Raw genomic sequence first — 23646 nt, 5'->3', positions numbered from 1 at the left:
CTGTGTATTCATTTTAGTTTTTGACCTTTTCGTTTTGTGTTTTTGACATTTTCATTTTAGTTTTTGACCTTTTCGTTTTGGTTTTTGACATTTCCATTTTAGTTTTTGACATTTTCACTTCACATTTCAGCGACTCAAAAGCTTATTAATTAACCCCCTGTAGCCATTTGGACATATATGTCCCTACACAAAACGCAGTTGCTGTGCCAGAGGGACATATATGTCCTTCTGAAACATATTCAATACGTTTGCCGAGCTATAAACTACTGTTAATCACGTTAATGCTTTACAATATTTACATAGACAGTTAGGGAAATGGTTGTGCTGTTATAGTGTGAAATTTGAAAATTGTGGGTTTTATCGTTGTTACGTTACTTCGTTTTTAGACGAAAGTGTGCAGTTTCCAGAACGTCACTCGCAAATAAACTCGGCACAGCGATAGTACACAGGCTATTTTTAGGTGGCAGCCAGAGGGTTAATAAAAGTACATTTTCTATGTTTTCGGATGTTTTTATACATGATTTATCACATATTTGTATGGCAGATTGTGTTAATTTGCAAAAGGTTAAGATAAAAGTAAGTTAAACATCAAAATATTGAAAAACAGACTCCATGTCCCTTATGGGCCACCGTATAAAGATGACCTTCTGTACCTGTGATTCTGTTGTTGGGTGTAGAAGGGATCATTGTGAATCAATGCAAATAGTTCATAAGGTCGTCTTTTTTTTGCGACTGGTAACAGGCCCCAAGGGAACAGCAACCCACTGAGCTACAATATTATATGTTTCGGACAACACCCTGTGTAAGTCCTACGGGCCTTTATCTTGGTCGAATGTAGATCAACTGCGGCGAAACGGGAAACACAAACCGGAATGGGTTCGAGCGCGAAGTAGCTTCCCAGAATGCTTTTCTCCAAACATGGCGAACAACTATGAACACATGTTTATGTTGTGTTGGATACACCGAACATGCACCCCCCATGACCACGCAAACTGAGTGGAGAGTGCACATAATGTGAATATAATGAAACGCGCAGGAGATGGTAAGACCATTTATAGTTGTTAGTCAGTTGTTTCATTCATTGCATTGAAGCCAAGTTTGTTCAAGCTGCTATTTTTAATCCGTCAACGGACTCGGCCGAGCTGGGAGACACTGCTCGCGCGAGTGCCCGGCCGAAGTGTGAAAGATAAATAGTGAAACAAATATTTTAGTAAAACACAACGAATTGGTTCAGTACACACACGGAAGAAAAGTTGTGAATGAGGATGTTCCTCGAATAATCCATTAAGAAGGTTTCTGTGGCTGAAATTGTCCGACGAAAGTTTTCAGCTGGAGTGAAGGGTGTGACAGCCACGAATCACTCACCATCATATACTGACAGATGCAGGACATGTTGTGGCTGAACTTCCCAAACAGTCTCGAGAGTGATGTTCAGTAAGACGTGGCTTCACTCAGCTGGGAAAGACTTCCGCCCGTATCCGCTCTCTAAAAGCTATATATGTATGCTTTGCAGCTCAATCCTTGTAATCCTATATATTTTCTCTAGAAAGGGGGTGGTGAGCAAAGCCCAGCGATGAAGTACCCTTACCCTTAGCTGTCACCGAATGTAATAGCCCTGTAGTCAGTGTAGACTGTGATCTGCACCAATCACCAACAGGTAGTTTCTTGCGAAATAAATCACCTACTCTCAGTTTAAAAGCCTTTTTTTTATCCCTTAATTGTGTATGCGACTTCTTTGCAATGTGACAAGATTGAGAAGAAAATAATCATGGCACCAACAAACTATCTTTTCAAAAGTAGGCAATGCAGGAAGGGAGTGAGGGTTACATGTTTCCCTCTGATTTCTCAAGGAGGGTGTACTAGTCAACGGCCAGTTGCCGGTTGTATGTTATTTTTTAAATATTCAGTGTAACAAGTAAACTCTGACAAAACCTTTGATTTTTGTGATACTTTGAGAAAATACACACATTTCTGTCAGTGGAAAAGGTTTCAGTAAATTTCTGTTATAGCTCGACGATGGGGATTCAAAACAGTGGAAATAGAAGTTTCCCATCGACCAACTGTAGCAGTTTTAGCCATGGTCTAAACAGCACATACCTTGTGATCACACGCACCGCTTCAGTTACACAAATTACATTTTCTATTTTCTCTGGTATATCGCACACATATTTAAGATTCATTAAAATTAGTAAGAAATGCTTTTATCAATTTGTCATATGCAAAAACGTAAACGAATATTCCCCAAATTCCATCAACAACATGCTTATCCATCCCTGCGTGTCTCTTTTAAAGTTGTCTATGAGCAAGGTGAGTGTATGGTGTGTTTTTAGTATTTCCACACTAGAGTCAAATTTATTTATCAGTTTTGGATAAATATTTCTCTCTTCTAATGAAAACGAGCGAAAGATGCGATCATGAGCGCGTTCTAATGGGGAGTTGCCGATAATTGGTCCTTGGCGATAACTGGTCACTTACCAGTGTATCTATTTAGTAAACTTAAAACCAAAGTGCCGCCTGACCTTTTTGTTGGTCACACCCCTACAGCTTAAGGTATGAAGAGATGGGCTGGTGACCACATTGAAGGACCAACCTTCTTATTGGCTATACTTGATTATCATACCATACCTGCATGTCAATGCTGCAATGTGCACTCTTGCCTTTAAATGAGCAATCACATGTAATATAGTTATTACGAGTAAATTGCTTAAAAAATCAGGAACTCAAGCAGTCTTAGCACATCTGAGCAAGGTCATGTCTAAAACAGGAATCGTTAAAGGAATTAGGATTTGAAATATATCAAATACTTGCAACTGTCTTGATACAAATTTCTGTCCAACATAGCTGTGTCTAACAGTAATCAAGATCGGTACTGTAATGAAAAATGGGTCTTAATTCGCGTGAGCAGCTTGATTAATAACATGGAAAGTGTTTGAAAAATATCTGTTGACGTCAAGTTTGTCATGTTTGTGGTACACATGCTTTACAAATCCTGCAATCGACCAGAATCTGCATGGCAGTTCGCGAACCAGACATCGATTTGTTACACAGTTTTGATTGGACTATGCATAGACTCAGCATAAACATAATTCCATAAGTCCTGCCTAGGTAGGCAAGGGTGGAAACTGGACTTTTACAGTCTGTTAACTCCCTTGCTTTGGGAAGATGCAAAATAACTGATCTAGCAAACACACTTTGTGGTCCCATGTGTACTCTCTCAAGACAGTGTTTATGTTTATAACAATATCTCTGAGCTGCTCACGTCACTAATAAGCCTATCAAAATATGGTGGCCACGTGCAGCTGTTCAAGCAGCAATAAACAGTTGAAGGCAAGAGATTTACTGGATTAAGTACTGACACCTTGACCTCAATTGACACAATAGCAAGACAGTGGTTGGGCCATAGACATTGAAGTGGATATATTCTGTCTAAACAATGTGACGACTAGACTGTGGAAATTCACTATTGATAAAATTACGATTGCAGACACTTATATGGAACTAGGGTTACAACAAACTAAAATTAGTGGTCCCTTTGAATTTGTTACAACCTTAGTTTACTGTTTATCATCAAATGTGTTTACATCTATAAGAGGCCCGTGAAGATCCGGGGTAGAATAGATCTTTGGCAACCCATACTTGCTTTAAAAGGCGACTATGCTTGTCGTAAGAGGCGAAGCATGGTTGAAACATGTCATCAATCCCAATTGCATGGATCGATGCTCATGGTATCAATCACTGGATTGTTTGGTCCAGACTTGATTATTTACAAACCGCCGTATATAGCTGGAATATTGCTGAGCGTGGCGTTAAACAACAAACAAGACAAAACATCTATAGAATGATATTGTATTTACCTTAATCATGTCAATACCACTTCATAATGTCACAGTTCATCATGTGTAAAGCAAAGATGTTGGTTAAAGGATGGAGTCTACTAATGCCTACAGAGACAGATGCCTTCAGTGTTAAATAAACAAATTTGTGCACCAGTGGCTTTCTCAATTACTACCTTCAACTTTGAAATAAAGTGATTTTGCCCGCCTTCGGCAAGGTGGACAAATATGAAAAGAATGTTGTTTGATATTTTATATTCATGTGAACTTTTCAGGCATACAATAACACAGCCTCAGTCATTTAGAGAACTAGTCCATCTTGACTAAATGTCTGTTGTCAGGTCCTCAAGAGGAGTCTTTAGTCCTGCTCAGAACTGGGCTTTGACAGCCTCTTTCAACGTCACTGTAAGTCCTCTTATGGGGCAGAGGTTAGTTTGGGTTAACTTGATTCTCTCTGCCCTCTCTCTAGCTCTGTACACCCGTGAAGATCCGGGGGAGAATGGGTCTTCAGAAACCCAGGCTTGCCGTTAAAGGCGACTATGCTTGTCGTAAAAGGCGACTAACGGGATCGGGTGGTCAGGCTCGCTGACTTGGTTGATGCATGTCATCAATCCCAATTGCGTGGATCGATGTTCATAATGTCAATCACTGGATTGTCTTGTCCAGACTCGATTATTTACAGACCGCCGTCATATAGCTGGAATATTGCTGAGTGCGGCGTTAAACAACAAACCAACCAACTCAAGCTCTGCAGCACCTTTACAAGAGCAAATATGTTCCCTCTGCACCATCTTGTTGGGATGAGAGTGTCATCCCACAAAAGGGTTGTTTAAGACCACAGTTTCTATGGCATGGATTTCAGTAAGTTTGAATTCTGTCTGGTTCACTTCTGGCTGCAGTGGGGTGCTTGTCGTCTGATGACCCATGCACTGGGGAGTCGTAGCAGATGCTCATTCGGCAACAACTAAAACACAATCTGGGTCAACTTACCAACAAGTCCATGATACAGCTGGTCCCACAGCGAAGGGGAGGAGTGGTGGGTTGTTAAGTCAACAATTAGCCATCAAAAAGGACTTGTTGACCTCCTGTCTTAGACTAACATCTCATTTCTGAAATGAACTGTTTTACAGGTGTTTTACAGAAAAAACAAAACGGTTGTTACATTATCGTTATGAAGTATAGTATAAAGGAGCCAGAGATTTTCTTTATTTCCTGATACTGCAGTAATCTAGACATGGTAAATATTATAGACTTGCATGGGCTGTATTGGATATATTTGTTTAAGGGTCTGCATGATAGACTCACGTTTCTGTGTCATGAAGTAAATTCCAAGACAGGCATTATGAAGCTATATAATTTCTTTTTTCACTTAGAGTAAACTAAATAAAATAAAAAAATTCTCACATCCTACTCTTTCCGAATGAAACCAGGCACTCAATTGTCATGGAAACACTGGCGATACAACAATAGACACTGGTCTAAAACTGTTTCTTTGTAGCTATTATTCCCTCTAGGCATTTGTCAATGTCTCCGACTGTCTCCTCTTCACTCTCTATATTGTTCTTATGACAAGTGTTTGGTCGGAATTGGCCCTAGCTGTCCAAATCAATTTCAAAGTCACAGATGTATCATAAAGTTAGCTGCTGAATTCAAGCAGAATATCTGGACAGGCATAAATGAATCTCCGAATGACTGTGTCCTCTACACTCTCTATATTGTCCTAATGGCAAGTGTTATGACAAGTGTTTGGTTGGAATTGGCCTGGGACGGCTCTCCCGTCTCGCGTACAAGTGACCACCTGAGAGGGGTCACTCGTATTTGTGACGGCCTGTCAGTGGACCATGGATATCTGCATGTTGCACAAAAATGTCTCTACAAGTGTTATTTGTGAAAATAATAAAACAAAATTAAGTACAGTTATTGATCATTATACTAGTTATCGAATGACATGAATAAAATGTCATAAGAAAAATAATAAACAGTCAAATAGGGAGAAAAATGTGCAAAAATCAAGCAAAATGTTCTGTTTTTGACAGCGATTTTCTCCTATGTACATGTTTTTCAAAAACTAACATGTAGTATTTTCTAAAAGCTTATTCATCGTAGAGTTACAAAATATATGAATTATTCATGCACACCAACGCACACCCATTTTCCATCGCGTTGAAAACATGTTTACTTTCTACGAAACTGCGCGAACTGTCTCGCGTACAAGTGACCTGTCGACAAGCCGATAAAGGGAGGTAACCAATGCCTGACTAAAATGTTCAATCGGAACATCCGTCTTGTTACACTTAATGTGTCTGAATCAGAATGGTGCGTATAAATTAATATCGACATGTTTATTTAGCGCATAGTTTCGTGGTTAGAACAAGGAGGAAATGTATTTTGATCACGTATAAGGAAAACAATTTTGCAGTGGGTAATATATTACCCACTGTGGAAGTAAAATTGTTCGAAAACATGGCAAAGACTTCTGCTGATTTCCAAACGACGCGCCTCGGATTTCATTTAGTTTGTACTGAAATATTATTACCCTGGCCATATATTCAACGGCACATTAACTTCTTGCAATTGGGGTATTTATCAAGCATCAAGTTTTTCGTCTATTAATATTTTCTTGAACAAAAGATAGTGAATATCAAATTTGTTAACAACAGCCAGATAGCTAGCGACATGATTACCATGACCAGGATTGCGTTCCCGGCATCGCAAAGTCGTTACGCGCATGAGAGACGGCCACCCGCTATGTAAATCAATTTGAAAGGCACTTATGTATCATAAAACTATCTGCCGATTCAGGCTGAATATCAGCCTCTGGACAGGCATAAATGAATCTCTGGTACATGAAACCTTTTCTCCCTTCTTAAGAAACATTTCTTTTCTGATGCTGTTTTCCTACAGCTAGCTGGACTTGCTTTTTGTCATCTAGACACAAACGTACAAACGTATGTATGCATGGTGTAGGCTAAAGGATTCACTATCTATATCAGTTTTATACATGTAATTTTTGCTTTTACCTGATCAGAATAACATGGATCAGCCCCCTTGACTTTGTTGTAATCCTTATTTAGACTATTTTGTCACTTTTTAAGCCTTTGGTAATAAAATAGAAAATGAACAAGTTACTATGATTACAGCAGAAAATGTGTGTTTTCCCCTATAGTCTGCGGTAGGACTAATTATGTTATCAATGCTCATGATGTCAATCACTGCGTTGTCCGACTCAATTATTTAGACCGCCATCACTTAGCTGGAATATTGCTGATAGCAGCGTTAAACTACAAACAAAACATTGTTATCTCCCTTGTACCCTTGACACCAAAATGACAGTGACTGACAATGCTGAGGAATATTTGCTCCAGTATGTAGAAAATAGCATCTGCATGTATCAGTGTCAATCACTGGCAAACTCTCACCTCCCAATATATCTAGAGGTGTAACGAAATAACAGAGAAATACCAGAGAATCTATATGAGGTGGTTGTAGATCAGTTTCTGTTATTATTGACATGCTTTTACAACAATATAACTTGTAATGTAATGTATCGTATATATAACGATCCAGGGGTAATGTATATAGCGAAATGATACCTGATACCGACAAGCCCCAATACCACTAATTAGTCACATGTATAGCAAAATGAGAAATCTCACTCGATGTCAAGTGTGGATGACAATCGGCTATACACAATCAGCGGCAAATCAACACAAGCGCGTTGACTCAACACAAATCTTGTTAAACTTGCTTAATCACTGTTAAGTCACTGTTAATGTTAATCTTACCCGTAATCTTGTCTGTAAAACAAACATTAAACCTATGCAGTTTCACGAATGCAGTCACCAAACGAGAGATGCAAGCAAAATCACCAACTACATATCTCTCCGTATGTGAAATGCTAAATACACATTTGATAAACAAGGTTCTGAAATGTTATCAATTGAATGCTATGAAGTGACCACTGCAAATACAAGTCAATCCTGCAATTATGTGTATTGTATTTTGTTTATCCTAGATGGCTGATGTTTCCAAGCGAAAACGTATATAAGGAACAGCGTATATATAACTGATTTCTCCGGTCCCTTGTAGTTCGTTCTATCCATGTTCTACTATATATGGCAATGCATTTTATTTGCCAATACACAGGCCTAATGCTTACAACACTTGTGTTGCAGATTCCGGACAGCTCCCATGTGGCGGGGTCCGGTCCAGGGGGAGATGTACCAAGTCAAACAGGATCTCCCTCCGACCCACGTTTGTGTCCCCTGCAGATGAAAGTGTGGAGACATCGCAGACCGACTCACATGCCGCTGATGCCCCACCTCACCACGTACCCAGTGTCCGCAGCCCACCTCGGCATCCTGGGTCACCGTGGAATCAATGGCCTCCTTCGCAGCAGAGGCAAAGTGGCAGAAGAATCATGCAAGCTCGGATTGTTCCTAATGAGTCGGTGTCGGCAGAATATCAGCCGACTGCCATGAAGCGGCAAGCCACCAGAATAGTACCGACAGTGTCTCAACCAAGAAAAACTGATTCACGTCATCTTGTCATGAAACCAAAATTTCAGAGGGCAAGTGTGTTGGGTGTTGGTGAGGTGCAGAGTGCAGGGCAGACCAATCAAAGAGTTGTGTTAAATCCTGGTGGTGAGACTCTTCCCAGGAGCTCCACTTCTCAATTAGGGAGTCAGAATCTCACCAAGAGCTATACCAGACTCCCTGACAGGTCTAAAATACAGAATAAGTGGAGCAGAATGACATCTAGGACATCAACAGACACCCAAGGTTTTATTCCTTTGAAAGAATCTGTAATATTGAATGAATCTCCTGTGTGCGTTATTGAAGCAAACCTTCCTGTTGAGGAACCTGCAGTGCACGATGAAAGTCCATTGATATTAAGACATTCTGATGATCAAGTCGAAGTAATCGACACACACTTCCATCCTCTGTGCCATGCTGAAACCTCGTCTCGGAGTGGCTTTTTTCTCCCCACCCCGAGGAATTCTCCAGATCGGGATTTTCTTGTTCCTTCTCGCCCTGCCCAGAAAAAGTGGAGATCAACCCAGAAACCAGTAGAATCAGGCACATCAAAATCACGAGCCAAAAAACTCAAGAGAATTGAGGACACAATCAGTATTCCATGTTCAAATCAAATAGCTACCTCAAGATTGAATGAGAGCACTGGAAGCAGTAATGTTCTATTCAAGACAACAGAGACGATTCAGTTTGGTTCATTTCCATCTGGTTGTGACCATTCAAAGCAGATGGATGTTTCGTCCAAAAATCCAGTTTCCAGAAGTCCAAAAACATTGTCTGATAATTCCCCGAAATCCATTTCCTCATCGGACTGTTCTCCACTGCAGCCAAAAGTGATGTTGCAAAATATCAGTAAGTTTTTGTCAACCTCAGAATCAGAGTCTGGCTATTCTGGATGTGTGTCAGCAGATAGCTTAGATTTAGCCCTGGGTAATATGAAGGGTACACTGGACTATGCCTACAACCAAGATCGAAACTGCTACTCGGATACCGACTCTGAGATTATGCTAAACCGTGATAGAAAAAAGAAACATCGTTCCAGAAAGAAATCCGACAAACCCTCTGCTATCAAAGACTCAATTAAACCAAGAACATGTTCAAACAGATTGGACAAGGTGAATGATGGCTTGGCTGGTTCAGAGGATAGGAGGACCATTCTGCCTGAGACAAATCCACAACAGATTCAGGTTTCAAGGGTAGCAGATTTGAATGATTTTGACTCTGATGATGATGGTGAAGGTTGTAACCTGCTTTCTCCAGACAATTTCTCGTTTGGAAGTGAAGGAGACGGCATATTAGATCAGCCACATCAAGTGCCATCTTTTACCCAGAAAGTGAACACCAAGGCCTGTATCCGTTACTCGTCTCACAGACATGCTTCTTCAGAGTCTAGATCTGAAGCAAGTGACTCCAACTCAGATAGCAGAAGGAGAAAAATTAAAAAGCTGTCTGTGAAAAGAGCAGAAGTGCCCAGTGAGTTAGATCCTGTACAGAAGAAGGTGTTGATCAGGGGAACAGATGCTGCTACAACAGGTGATTCTGTTTCCTCACGTGGAAAGAACAATGAAACAGCATGTGTGTCTAAGACGTTAGCCAGAAGTGTCGCTGAGAGAGAACACCTGTCTGAATCCAGCGAGTCTGACACAGCAAGAGAAGTCAGACACAAGAAACAAAGAAAATGTAATGTTTCGAAGGCAGAGTCTGGAGTCAGGACTAGTCTCTGTATCACTGATGAGTCAGAATCACAAGATGAGAAAAAGCAGACGGCACAGACAATCACATTTGCCACCAATACCTACAGTGCTGTTGGTACTAGTGGGTGGAGAATAGGCACATCCTCCCACAGTAGTGATTCTGACATGGGGAAAGGAAAGAAAAATGTGTCTGTAGGTAGATCAAAGCAATGTAAAAGTATCAATCCTGAATTGCAGGATGGAAAGAAGAGCATTGCAAAAACTCACCCAACCACAGTAAGCAGCCATGTTTCAACATCTTCAGCACAAACAGAAATACAGTCAGTTGTTTCTGAAACTAGTGATTCTGATTTCAGTAAAAGAAAAAATAAACAGTTAAATTCTCAGACTTTATTATCAGAATCCAGTGACTCTCCAACCAGAGACAGGAGGAAGATTACCGAAGGAAGGTCTGAAATTAGTCATAAAAAGAAGTTTATGCGGAAAAAGAAAGCTGACGAAGTGGGTGATGCCCAAAAGATTTCTGATACAAATAAGTCTTCGAAAACAGCTCTTGATGAGAACCTGTCTCAGAAAGGAAGTTCCAACCAAATCTGTGTTTCTCCCTGTCAAGAGAAAACCTCTTCCAGCACAGACACTGCAGAGACAGAGGGAGGTAGTGTTGATATGTCAAGTGATGACTGGCTGGTATCTAGTCAAAGCAGTCCATCATCACAGACTGTGTTGGAGAAAACATGGTCAGAAAAACACAAATCACTTAATCCGTCCGTTAATAGGATAAGAGCTAGTAAGACTGCTGTACCAGAGGCAGCGGGTGAGGGCATTAGGACTGTTTCCCGAGTCAATGATCAGATCTTGACCAAGGGATATGCACCCAAAACAGAGCTGTCTCTGTACCCAAAGGCCAGGAGGAAACCATTGCAGCGGATGGCTGTTTCTGAAGGAATAATGTCACAATTTGAACCGTCCATTTCTGTAGTTTCTGATCACAAATCAGGTAGAGTAGAGAGTGTTCCACCAGGGACTCAAGCAGATTCTTTGATAGGTGAAGGACATAACCTTGTCCAAAGAGAGGAATGTGTAATGAAGGGGCATTCCCAGTTTGGAAAGAGTGTGGAGAATGTTAGTGACTCTGATTGGAGATGTAGAGATAACATGCACACAAGTTCAAGTGGGCTATCAACAGAAGGGACGCATCAATCTCAGGCACATGAAACGCCCTTTGCTTCAAGTAAGATGAAAATACCCGCGGAAAGGAAATTATGCTCAAAATCGCCATTGTTACAACAGATGCTGACATCAGAGAATTACAATCTGCAACAGTTAAAAGCAGTTGACCCTTCAGACGATGACGTGGTCAATGCACAGCAATCGTTGACTGGGAGAATGGAAGCTGGAGTCTGTGGTGATGACCTGACTGTGCCCGCCATGAGTTGGGACTCTCCCAGCAGGAGAGTGACCTTGTGCGGACGACCTCCTGCTCCAGTCTCACGGTCAGTGTCTGGTTATTCAGTCTGTGATCAAACTGGGGAGGAAAACCAGCTAGAATCAATACTGGCCCCTTCAAATGGCAGATCTGACAAACACAGAATAACACCTGCCAACCCTGTTTGTCTCTCTGAAACTGAGCCATTGTCCATGGATGATGAAAGTCCAATGCAAAACATTCCAGGATCGGACAGAACAATGAGCATCTTTTCAGAGACTGATAGTGATACAGGCTCATCTTTTTTAGCTATGAGTAAGTGTGGATCTAAAGATCCTCTGAGACTGTCCACTTCCTTGTGGAAAAAAGTTGTGCCAAAGAGACCAAGAGGCAGACCCAGAAAAGTCCAAACTCAGGACCTCTGCCCTCCTCAGCCTCAAGTGGTAGTTCCTGCTGATTTATGCATTCCCTTGTACCGTGATGTAAGGAACAACATTGTATGGCGGCCAGAGTACAACAATGCCTGTCACCAAGGTGCCTTTCCTCTTGTTGTGATGCCACTGCACAACTTTGAACGTCGGGCCTACCACATGAAAGACCTTGAGGATTTAGGCATTGTCAGTAAGGATATCAAAATCACCAAACCATCAACATCAGTGGACCTGACTCTGCAACAAACAGTTGACAAACATATTGTACCATCGTCATCAGTGGACCGGAATCTGCTACAAACAGTTGACAAACATATTGTACCGTCGTCATCAGTGGACCTGACTCTGCAACAAACAGTTGGCAAACATATTGTTGTGCATGAAACATTGGGTGGAGATAAAGGTATTGATGAGGGTTATGGTTGCAACAGGAAGGGCTTTCCACAGCCAACAACGAGTGAAGCTCCAGCTTTGGGAAGCCCTTCCTGTACAGAGAAACAGATTGGTCATCTGTCATCACCTCGAGGACCAGTAGAAGTATCTACAAACAGTTCAGATGTTGTACATGTTGTGCCAGAAAATCTGGGTGAATGTGTCGACTTTTTGAATACGGTTGAGATGAATACAACAGAGATGGAGACTGGATGTGACATCATTGGTTCATCAGAACATGAAAGGTCATTCTCTCAGTTTCAGACCAGTGAAGTAGATAGGAACAAAGAATACTTTATCTGGCCTAAGGAACAATCGGTTGAGATGAGAACGGAAAATGATCCAGTGAACATTTCCTCCACCATGTTGATGCTTCATGAGATTGTTGATGATCTGCTGCCATTGAGTGTTCGAAGGAACGAAGGCCAGTCTCCAGTGAGTGAGCTCAGCAGTGCCACCTCCAGCAAGTCTGTGTTTGACAAGGATGTGTTTGACTGTGAAGTGTCTCTAGATGACTCGGTCAAAACTGATGATTTGTGTAATGAAGGAATTGCTATTGTCAACCATCTTGTTCGCGAGTTCCTCCCGATTCCTGACACTGTGCTTGAAAAAGACAACATAGCTGACAAAGCTGTAGAGACGTCTGTGAAGAAGATTAAGACAGTGTGTTCAAGCCTTTCAAAAATTCTTCACACAGGCTCTAAGTCATTACAGATTGACTCGTCTCCAGACAGTGGTCCAGACCATGTTCCAAACACATCACAGACTGGCCTATGTGTGCCCATTTCAGACGCTGGTGACCAATCCGTCCACAATGTTCAGAACAAATCAAAACCTGCCACATGTGCTTTTACTTCTGAAGCTAATAAAAATTATTCAGATAATGTACAGGATACATCAAGCCCTTGCATATTTGCCTCTATTTCAAAAGCTGATGACCAAACTCGAGACAAGATCCAGGACTCCTCTATTTCTAGTGTTCCAGTGTCAATACAGTTAACTGGATTGGATTTATCTGCACTATTAGAAAACAATAACCCTGATGAATCACCATGTGACTTTACCCACAAGGAGATTTGTCCAGATATGCAAGCACCTTCTGCTTTTCAAGTAATTAGTAAACAGTGTCACAACAAAAACCAAGAAAGGAATGCCAAAGATAGCATCAAATTTAGAGATGATGCTGAGTATTCGGCTGAACTTGTGATTATGGGAAACATGCCTGTTGATTCACACAGGAGGGATATTAGTGAATGCACTGCAGATGCAGAGCATGGAATGGCTAAGGACTCTATGCATTTTTCAGGTAGCAAAGTAGGTACAGACACTGACAAGATTCTAGACTGTAGACGTGTAGTCAGTGATGGGGATACATTATGTGTGCAGTTAGATGTACACAATCACATGCTTAACACGGACTCGGTTACGTGTGAGGACACAGAAAAATGTGAATTCACTGGAGGCATATCAAATGAAACCAACCTGGACAATGGACTTGGGGTCTGTGCTGGTAAAGCTGTAGTAAAGACAAGTCATGTAGAGGATCGTGAAGGTAGTGACAGACTAGGGTTCCTGCACAGTGGACATGGCGTCCGTGCTGGTGAAGCTGTAGTAAATACAAATCATGTAGAGGATCGTGAAGGCAGTGACAGACTAGGGTTCCTGCACAGTGGACATGGCGTCCGTGCTGGTGATGCTGTAGTAAATACAAGTCATGTAGAGGATCGTGAAGGCACTGACAGACTAGGGTTCCTGCACAGTGGACATGGCGTCCGTGCTGGTGATGCTGTAGTAAATACAGATCATGTAGAGGATCGTGAAGGCACTGACAGACTAGGGTTCCTGCACAGTGGACATGGCGTCCGTGCTGGTGAAGCTGTCGTAAATACAAATCATGTAGAGGATCGTGAAGGCACTGACAGACTAGGGTGCCTGCTCAGTGGACATGGGGTCTGTGCTGGTGATGCTGTATTAAACACAAATCATGTAGAGGATCGTGAAGGCACTGACAGACTAAGGTGTGTTGACAAGTCCCAAATTGACGCTCAGGCTGTGAGGCTTGGTGTAAGTGGGAGTGATCTTCAGCCAAGACTTATACTTTTCTGTTTGTCAATGAAAAGATTTATGAAGTTTGGCAGGCATAAGTACAGGAGAATAGGCGGGAAGAGGTCGCAGACATGGAAGGTGAGGTTAAAACGGAAATATAGAAAGAAGCAGAAGAGCAATGTGAACCACAGCTTCTCCATCCATCCAGAACATTCAAAGAAATACTCCATAAAACATCATTGTGGACCTGATTTAAGCATGTCAGAGAGGAGTACATGTTCAGACTTACATTCTAACCTCAACATTCCTCAAGCAAATGAAAGTGAACATTTTGACAGTGGGTCTAAGATAAGTCAAACAATCCAAGAAAGACCCCAAACACCAGTGTCCCGAGGCCAATCAGATGTCACAGATTTTGGTTTGGCTATCAGTACACCGAAAGAAAAGAACAAGAGGAAACCGAAAAAGGATACATGTGTTTCAAGAAAGGGCTCTGGGGTTTCTCAGAAACAAGGCGTAAGTCTGACCAAGCCTCACCATGACCTTGAGACTATGACACACAGGACCATGCCAGAGTCGAAACTAGCTCAGAGTATTCTGAAGAAAGAGGAAGAACGGAGGAAGAGAGCTGCTGCTGCTAGCCAGCACACTTATCTAGACCTACCTGCTCTTGTGCCTTTTGAACAGATCATGGTGCACACAGATCAGACTGCTTGCAGTGAGAAGGAAGGAGCGCCATCAACTTCAGTGTCCTCTGTTATGTCATTGGGAGAATCTGCCAATCTTTTCAGCCCACCGAGGTTGTCGAAGCTCAAAAAGATTCGAAAGAAAGCAGGAAGCAGATCTTCTGAGGACGACATGACTGCGAGATCACCGCTGGAACGTTCCTATGAAATGTGGTCTACTTCTAAATATGACACAGGGAAGAGAACCTCTGGGATAATGAATTCAAGTTTCACAGACAAACAATTTACATTTGGATCCTCAGTTTTTGACAGCCCCACATTCCATCAGGAAGTGACAAGTCCTGTTAGACCTGCGGTGAGCAAGGAACGACCAGGAACAGAAAGTGTCAAAGAAAGCCTTCTATGTATGCTGGAAGGTACTGGTGCGTTATGTGGGGAGTCCCCAAGTAGCTCTTGCTCAAACTCGTCTAGAAGGAAAGTCAGTGTGACAATCTCCCCAATAATTGATACTGCAGCGCCTGCTAAGAAAGCAAGAGAAATATTGTCTCCAAAGGGCATACTAAAGAGTCCAGTCAGTGCCTTTGTTCCTAAGGGGTTCTATAAAGACACCATGCAGTCAGATGTGGAGACTGAAGGGGTGGAGTCCATGGTAAAATCAGCTTTAGGGGAGGTTCAGTACTCACTTCCAGACATTGATGATGAATCTGAGGCGGAGAAGGTTACGTTCCTTGTAAGTCCCTCCAGCCCAGATGAGGCCACCCTGGCTGTCAAGGATATGGAACCAGAAAGTGAGGCAGTGGAAGTCAATACCGGTGAAAGTGTCCAGGCTGCTGGTGATGGGGCTGATGAGTCATCCAGAGCAGAAGTGGATGAAAGTAATTTGCTCTCAAACCTTGACTATTTTGACAACACAGATTTATCAGCTATGGAGAAGACTGTAGGGTTTATTGACAATCTCTTGTCTTCTGACATCCCCTCGCCGAGAAACCAGATGAGAAAAAGTAACGATTTTTCTGAAGATGATGACCTTGAATCTAAAGATCAAGAACCAGACAAGGTAACAATGGGGGAGGATACGTTGATGCAAAACACGGACAAAAGTGTGGCATCTGAACCAAATGGTGAACAGAGATCTAAAGAACCCGATGATGGTAATCCTGATGCCCCACGGATACTGGAGAACAGTCATGGTGAATGTGCTTATGCTTCATTGGATGAAAAACATGATTCAGACAGTGATGGGGAAAGTGAAGCAGGGGCAGACAGCTGTCCAAGACAGACGTCTGAGGAGAAGGACCCAGACTCAAAATCTGTTGAGTCTCTACCAAGCCAAGATGAAATCTCTGAGAAATCTGAAGAGGAGTCAGATCAAGAGGAGTCTGATGCAGAAGACAGTGTCAAGCCCAAACCGTCAGATGAAGATGGAAACTCGGATGCGGACTCGGATGTCTCGGGGATGTCTCTCCATGCACCTTCTGAAGCTTCCTTCCTCAGTGAGGAGGAGGAGGACAGACTATCTCCGACAACAACAGAAAACAGGTTTGTGAACCTTTGGAGTTCATTGTATCAAAAACTCTGTGGGCATTAGAATTGGTCTTATTAGGTGACAAGATGGACCGGGCGGTAGGACTGGGACAGGTAACTCGGGTACTTGGGTTGGGTGGGTCCTGAGTAGGGCAGGACTGCCCGGACCCATGGTTAGTCACATGATATATTGTTAAATGAAAAAACTCACTAAAGCTCAGTGGTTACACTACAAGTCACTAATGTTCGCATTTCTTTCTCACGATGCACACATTCCTTTTGACTTGTATATGTTTGAGTAAAGATAAACCTTCAGTCAACTTCAGTATATGCATGATCTGATTGTTTGATACATGTATCTAAATGATTTTGGCCAGGGCTGAGGAAAAACTATTCCCTATCAGACATTGTGTCCCCAACTCTTGAGACCTACAGTGGGCACCTGGGTATGGTCGGGTAATAGGGGGGTCGGGTACCCGGGTAGTAAATTTGGACTCGTCCCAGCCTGAAGCCAGGTCTGTCTCGGTTGTTTAATTACTTGTCATCATACACCAAGGGCATGGGTCGTTGTTCATAATATCAATCACTGATTTGTCTGGACCAGACTTTATTATTTACTGGCAGCTTTTCAGTGCTGTATTAGACGACCAAAAAAATAGATTTAGACAGATGCAACAAGTATGTATTCTCTCTTATGTGCTTCTCCATGCATCATTCTAGCTGTAAGGGGGCATGGGTGGCCCAGTCGTCTGGCCAGATTCGCTGAGTTGCGTCCCTTGGGCACGCCAGAAACCTATGATTGTGGGTTTGAATCCCTGTTCGCCCCGATTATGTTTCTAGGTATGTCAGCACCATACCCGTGCTCATGGGTTTCACCGAAGTGGTAAACATCTGAGACCTGCATCACTTCAGGCTTTCCTCCCACATTAAGCTGATACGTCGTGATATAACTGGAATACTGTTAAAAGCGACCTTAAACCCAACTCACTCACTCACTAGTGCAGCATTAAACAACAGTGGAAGAAAGAATTGTCAGTTGTGTGATTGGGTGTGATTGTGTGTGACTGGATATATGTGTCCTTACCTCTCTGTTTACTGAACGCGATCCTGTTAGTTGCCTCTTACGACAAGCATGGGTTGTTGGAGACCAATTCTAGCCCGGATGTTCCCGGGAGGGGGGAAAGTGTGTGTGTGTGTGTGGCTGATTGTATGAAACAACTGAATGTCATCCGGTGTGTGTCAGGTTCTGTGACGTGATTGATTGTGTGTCATGCACTGGTGGCATTGCTTGTAGTTTTAGTCTCTGGTTTGTCTGTTTTAGACTCATTTATTTAAACACTGCCATCATATAGCATACATATGTATTGCCAAGTGCGGCTTTATACAACAAACAAACACACAGCATTGAATAGATAATGCTAAACTCAAAATCTAAGCATAATTTTCCAATGTGTTAACATTGCTGCATATTTGAATCATAGATTTGCAGACTTTGGCCTTATTTCTAGTAGATGTGAAGCGATACTACAAGGTCGTGATATGATATGTATCACGATACATAGGTCAAGATACAATACGTATCACGATATGCATATTTACTTCAAATCGCTAGCAAAATTCTTGACAATAGATATTTCTGAGCAGGTTAAAAAAGAAAAGCTAACTTTAGACACATGCTGTAGCGGTATCGTGTATTATATCGTCACATCGTCAGTGCACCGATGTATCGTTTCACCCCTAATTTCTAGCCTTTTAATTCATGATGGTTCACTTCAAAAACATTAGTCATTTTGACAGGTCTTGTATTTGGCAGCTCAAGTTTTGTGTTAACCATGTATTATGCCAGGGTCCTTCCGGATGTTTCAGCACCAGGGAAGAACTGAAGGACAATGAAGATTTTAAGTTCCAGGAGGACCTCGAGCTCCAGGACAATCATGATGAGGAAGATATGGACCTGTCTAGTGGGTGCAGCATCCAGTCAGGACCTCAGGTTGGTCTCGTCTGTCTTCAGAGTCTATTGGAACGGTGGGGTAGCCTGGTAGTTACTTGTCTCAGGCCAGGGTTTAATTCCCAACATGGATGTAATGAATGATGCTCATTTCTCCACTGTGATATTACAGCAATTTTGTGAAAATACTCATTCACTGTCACAGGTCCCGTCTTCTGTTCTTACACTGAAGTGTGAATGGTAGATGTATGCTATCATCATGTGCCCCAATCCTCAAGTGTCTGTGGTAGATGTGAGCTATCACCTTGTGCCCCTATTCTCAAGTGTCTCTGGTAGATGTGAGCTATCACCTTGTGCCCCTATTCTCAAGTGTCTGTGGTAGATGTGGGTTATCACATTGTGCCCCTATTCTCAAGTGTCTGTGGTAGATGTGAGTTATCACCTTGTGCCCCTATTCTCAAGTGTCCATGTCCGATGTAAACAATCATCTTGTGCCCCCCTCCTCAAGTGTCCATGTCCGATGTAAACAATCAATTTGTGCCCCCATCCCCAAGTGTCTGTGGTAGATGTGAGTTATCACCTTGTGACCCTATTCTCAAGTGTCATTGTCCGATGTAAATAATCAATTTGTTCCCAAATCACCAAGTGTCCGTGTCCGATGTAAGCCATCATCTTGTGCCCCCATTCTCAAGTGTCCGTGTCCGATGTAAGCCATCATCTTGTGCCCCCATCCTCAAGTGTCCGTGTCCGATGTAAGCCATCATCTTGTGCCCCCATTCTCAAGTGTCCGTTTCCATGGTCCGATGTAAGCCATCATCTTGTGCCCCCATCCTCATATGTCCGTGTCCGATGTAAGCCATCATCTTGTGCCCCCATTCTCAAGTGTCCGTATCTGATGTAAGCCATCATCTTGTGCCCCCATCCTCAGGTGTCCATGTTCAATGTAAGCCATCATCTTGTGCCCCCATCCTCAAGTGTCCGTGTCCGATGTAAGCCATCATCTTGTGCCCCAATCCTCAGGTGTCCATGTTCAATGTAAGCCATCATCTTGTGCCCCCATCCTCAGGTGTCCATGTTCAATGTAAGCCATCATCTTGTGCCCCCATCCTCAGGTGTCCATGTTCAATGTAAGCCATCATCTTGTGCCCCCATCCTCAAGTGTCCGTGTCCATGGTCCGATGTAAGCCATCATCTTGTGCCCCCATCCTCAAGTGTCCGTGTCCAATGTAAGCCATCATCTTGTGCCCCCATCCTCATGTGTCCGTGTCCGATGTAAGCCATCATCTTGTGCCCCCATCCTCATGTGTCCGTGTCCGATGTAAGCCATCATCTTGTGCCCCCATCCTCAAGTGTCCGTGTCCGATGTAAGCCATCATCTTGTGCCCCCATCCTCAAGTGTCCGTGTCCGATGTAAGCCATCATCTTGTGCCCCCATCCTCATGTGTCCGTGTCCGATGTAAGCCATCATCTTGTGCGCCCATCCTCAAGTGTCCGTGTCCGATGTAAGCCATCATCTTGTGCCCCCATCCTCAAGTGTCCGTGTCCGATGTAAGCCATCATCTTGTGCCCCCATCCTCAAGTGTCCGTGTCCAATGTAAGCCATCATCTTGTGCCCCCATTCTCAAGTGTCCGTGTCCGATGTAAGCCATCATCTTGTGCCCCCATCCTCAAGTGTCCGTGTCCAATGTAAGCCATCATCTTGTGCCCCCATCCTCATGTGTCCGTGTCCGATGTAAGCCATCATCTTGTGCCCCCATCCTCATGTGTCCGTGTCCGATGTAAGCCATCATCTTGTGCCCCCATCCTCAAGTGTCCGTGTCCGATGTAAGCCATCATCTTGTGCCCCCATTCTCAAGTGTCCGTGTCCGATGTAAGCCATCATCTTGTGCGCCCATCCTCAAGTGTCCGTGTCCGATGTAAGCCATCATCTTGTGCCCCCATTCTCAAGTGTCCGTGTCCGATGTAAGCCATCATCTTGTGCCCCCATCCTCAAGTGTCCGTGTCCGATGTAAACCATCATCTTGTGCCCCCATCCTCAGGTGTCCGTGTCCGATGTAAGCCATCATCTTGTGCCCCCATCCTCAAGTGTCTGTGTCCAATGTAAGCCATCATCTTGTGCCCCCATCCTCAAGTGTCCGTGTCCGATGTAAGCCATCATCTTGTGCCCCCATCCTCATGTGTCCGTGTCCGATGTAAGCCATCATCTTGTGCCCCCATCCTCATGTGTCCGTGTCCGATGTAAGCCATCATCTTGTGCCCCCATCCTCAAGTGTCCGTGTCCGATGTAAGCCATCATCTTGTGCCCCCATTCTCAAGTGTCCGTTTCCATGGTCCGATGTAAGCCATCATCTTGTGCCCCCATCCTCATATGTCCGTGTCCGATGTAAGCCATCATCTTGTGCCCCCATTCTCAAGTGTCCGTATCTGATGTAAGCCATCATCTTGTGCCCCCATCCTCAGGTGTCCATGTTCAATGTAAGCCATCATCTTGTGCCCCCATCCTCAAGTGTCCGTGTCCGATGTAAGCCATCATCTTGTGCCCCCATTCTCAAGTGACCATGTTCGATGTAAGCCATCATCTTGTGCCCCCATCCTCAGGTGTCCGTGTCCGATGTAAGCCATCATCTTGTGCCCCCATTCTCAAGTGACCATGTTCGATGTAAGCCATCATCTTGTGCCCCCATCCTCAGGTGTCCGTGTCCAATGTAAGCCATCATCTTGTGCCCCCATTCTCAAGTGTCCGTGTCCGATGTAAGCCATCATCTTGTGCCCCCACCCTCAAGTGTCCGTGTCCATGGTCCGATGTAAGCCATCATCTTGTGCCCCCATCCTCAAGTGTCTGTGTCCGATGTAAGCCATCATCTTGTGCCCCCATCCTCAAGTGTCCGTGTCCGATGTAAGCCATCATCTCGTGCCCCCATCCTCAGGTGCCCGTGTCTGATGTAAGCCATCATCGTGTTCCCCTTACCACTGCTAACCCATCTCAGTTCCAGTAGCAGCAGTATAGGTGTTTGTACTCTGACATGTATTAATTGTTTAGCGAACGTTTAGGTGACGCACTGATTTCCTTTACCTGAAGTTTTATTGTTGTTCAAATGACAAGATGTGTTTGTCCTCAGCCTGAGCCTGCTATCCCCCCTCAAGTCGTCCAGGCTCTGGGCGTGCCAGAAGGATACTGCGTCAACTTTGTCAGAAACAGCAGATGTAAACACAGTCCATGCAAGTACAAGCATGGACAGCCTTCTAAGGTAAGTGCAACCCTTGAAGATCCAGGGTAGAATAGGTCTTCAGCAACCAATGCTTGCCGTTAATGGCAACTATGTTTGTCGTAAGAGGCAACTGACAGGGTCAGATGGTCAGGCTCGCAGACTTGGTTGATGCATGTTATGGTATCCCAATTGCGTAGATCGATGCTCATGATGTCAATCACTTGATTGTCTAGTCCAGACTTGATTATTTACAGACCGCTGTCATATAGCTGGAATATTGCTGAATGTGGCGTAAAACAACAAATAAACAAACAATCAAATGAGATGCACTTACACAAATGATGCAGTGATGAGATGCACGTTACATTAATGACACTTTGATGTAGGTAGCATGGGTAAAGTACCAGTTTACCTGTTCACAAAGAAATCAAACCCTATACCATGCGCACACTAATGTTTAGTGACACACTTAGTGTCAACTTGTAAGCGAGGGAGGGAGTTTGATTTTACGCCACTTTAAGCAGTATTCCAGCATTATCACAGTGGGGGACACCAGAAATGGGCTTCTCACATTGTACCCATGCCGAGAATCGAACCCTGGTCTTCGGCATGGCGACCGAACGCTTTAACCATAGGCTACCCGACCGACCCTCACCTTGTTAATATAGTGGATAGAAATGTACTGATCTTACCTGTTACTAACTGTCAATATGTTGTTACATTTCAGGAAGTTATGATCTCCATGGTATTCAAAGACCTCCAACACCTCATGTCAACAAACATGCACCATCAGTAAGTGGGAGTTAATGCTTAGTTTCTATGGTGACATTCAACTTACTAGTACTTGTGAAGATGTAGGTTAGAATAGGTCTTCAGCAACCCAGGCTTGTCGGAAGGGGCGACTGTGCTTGTCTTAAGAGGTGACTAACAGGATCGGGTGGTCAGGCTCGCTGACTTGGTTGATGCATGTATCATCCCAATTGGATAGATTCATGATAATGATGTCAGTCACTTGATTGTCTTGTTCCGACTCAGTTATTTGCAGACCACCATAATATAGCTGGAATATTGCTGAGTGCGGCATTAAACAACAAACAAACTTTATTAGGTGATCATTTTGATTACCAATGCAACCTGGAATCCCAGGTTCTGCTTTATCCTCAGCAACTTATGCATGTCGTAAGGGGCATGAATCATTGCTCATATTTCCAATGACTTGTTGGATTCAGACTGGCGTGTTTACAGGCAGATGTCATACAGCTAGAATATTGCTGTTAAACAAACACATCAAATATTTGTGACTTTGAACTTAAGTGCATGTTATTATTTTAGAAATAAACAACGAGTAGGACTTGTTTATCGTACAATAAAACACTGCAGGGAGAATAAACCATCAGGGATGCCCCCCGAGTGGTTTATTTTCCTGCAGTGGTTTATTGTACGATAAACAACAACCACAAGTCGTTTACATCTTATATGAGATTTCAATATCATGTACAGCCTCTTTAAGCTTTATAAATATGTACCGGTAACCATATTTAAATAATGATGACTCCCTGAATAGAATCCCACCTCGGCAATGTCGGACAAGTCCATCTCATGAACGGGGGGGGGGGGTAAATTTGATCTTTCCCGCATATTCTTGCAATTTTTACGTGGATTATCTGTACCTTTTCTTCCAATACTGATTGTCATCGCTCTCCCACTTCTGGATGTGATCGTATGGCCATTGTGGTTATAAACAATGTCCAGCTACTTCTATGGAGAACAACTCACTTGGCACTACCCTCTCAAAAGAATATCGTCCAATTTATGATTTAGTACATGTTCGAATCTTCAGAAATGATGTCATGATAGAACATGAAATAAACCACACTTCATTCAT

The 23646-nt window shown here is 43.2% G+C and overlaps 1 protein-coding gene across 1 annotated transcript in view; it reads left to right on the top strand.

Annotated features, from left to right (window-relative positions):
- The first annotated feature begins 906 nt into the window (after positions 1–906).
- The window catches only part of LOC124138047, a 36599-nt gene continuing 13859 nt past the window's right edge, over positions 907–23646 (top strand). Inside the window, exons 1-5 of the mRNA XM_046504554.2 lie at positions 907–1042; positions 8009–16619; positions 18471–18594; positions 21672–21800; positions 22489–22553. Coding sequence (XP_046360510.2) covers positions 1024–1042; positions 8009–16619; positions 18471–18594; positions 21672–21800; positions 22489–22553 — 8948 coding nt within the window. The 5' untranslated portion in view covers positions 907–1023. The remainder of the gene's footprint in view (positions 1043–8008; positions 16620–18470; positions 18595–21671; positions 21801–22488; positions 22554–23646) is intronic.

The sequence above is a fragment of the Haliotis rufescens genome, unplaced genomic scaffold (genome assembly GCF_023055435.1).
Source record: "Haliotis rufescens isolate VD_foot unplaced genomic scaffold, xgHalRufe1.0.p SCAF_12, whole genome shotgun sequence".
In the NCBI taxonomy this organism is placed as follows: Eukaryota; Metazoa; Mollusca; class Gastropoda; order Lepetellida; family Haliotidae; genus Haliotis; species Haliotis rufescens.
Note: the sequence above shows the minus strand (reverse complement) of the source record. Positions and strands in the feature narration are given on the sequence as shown.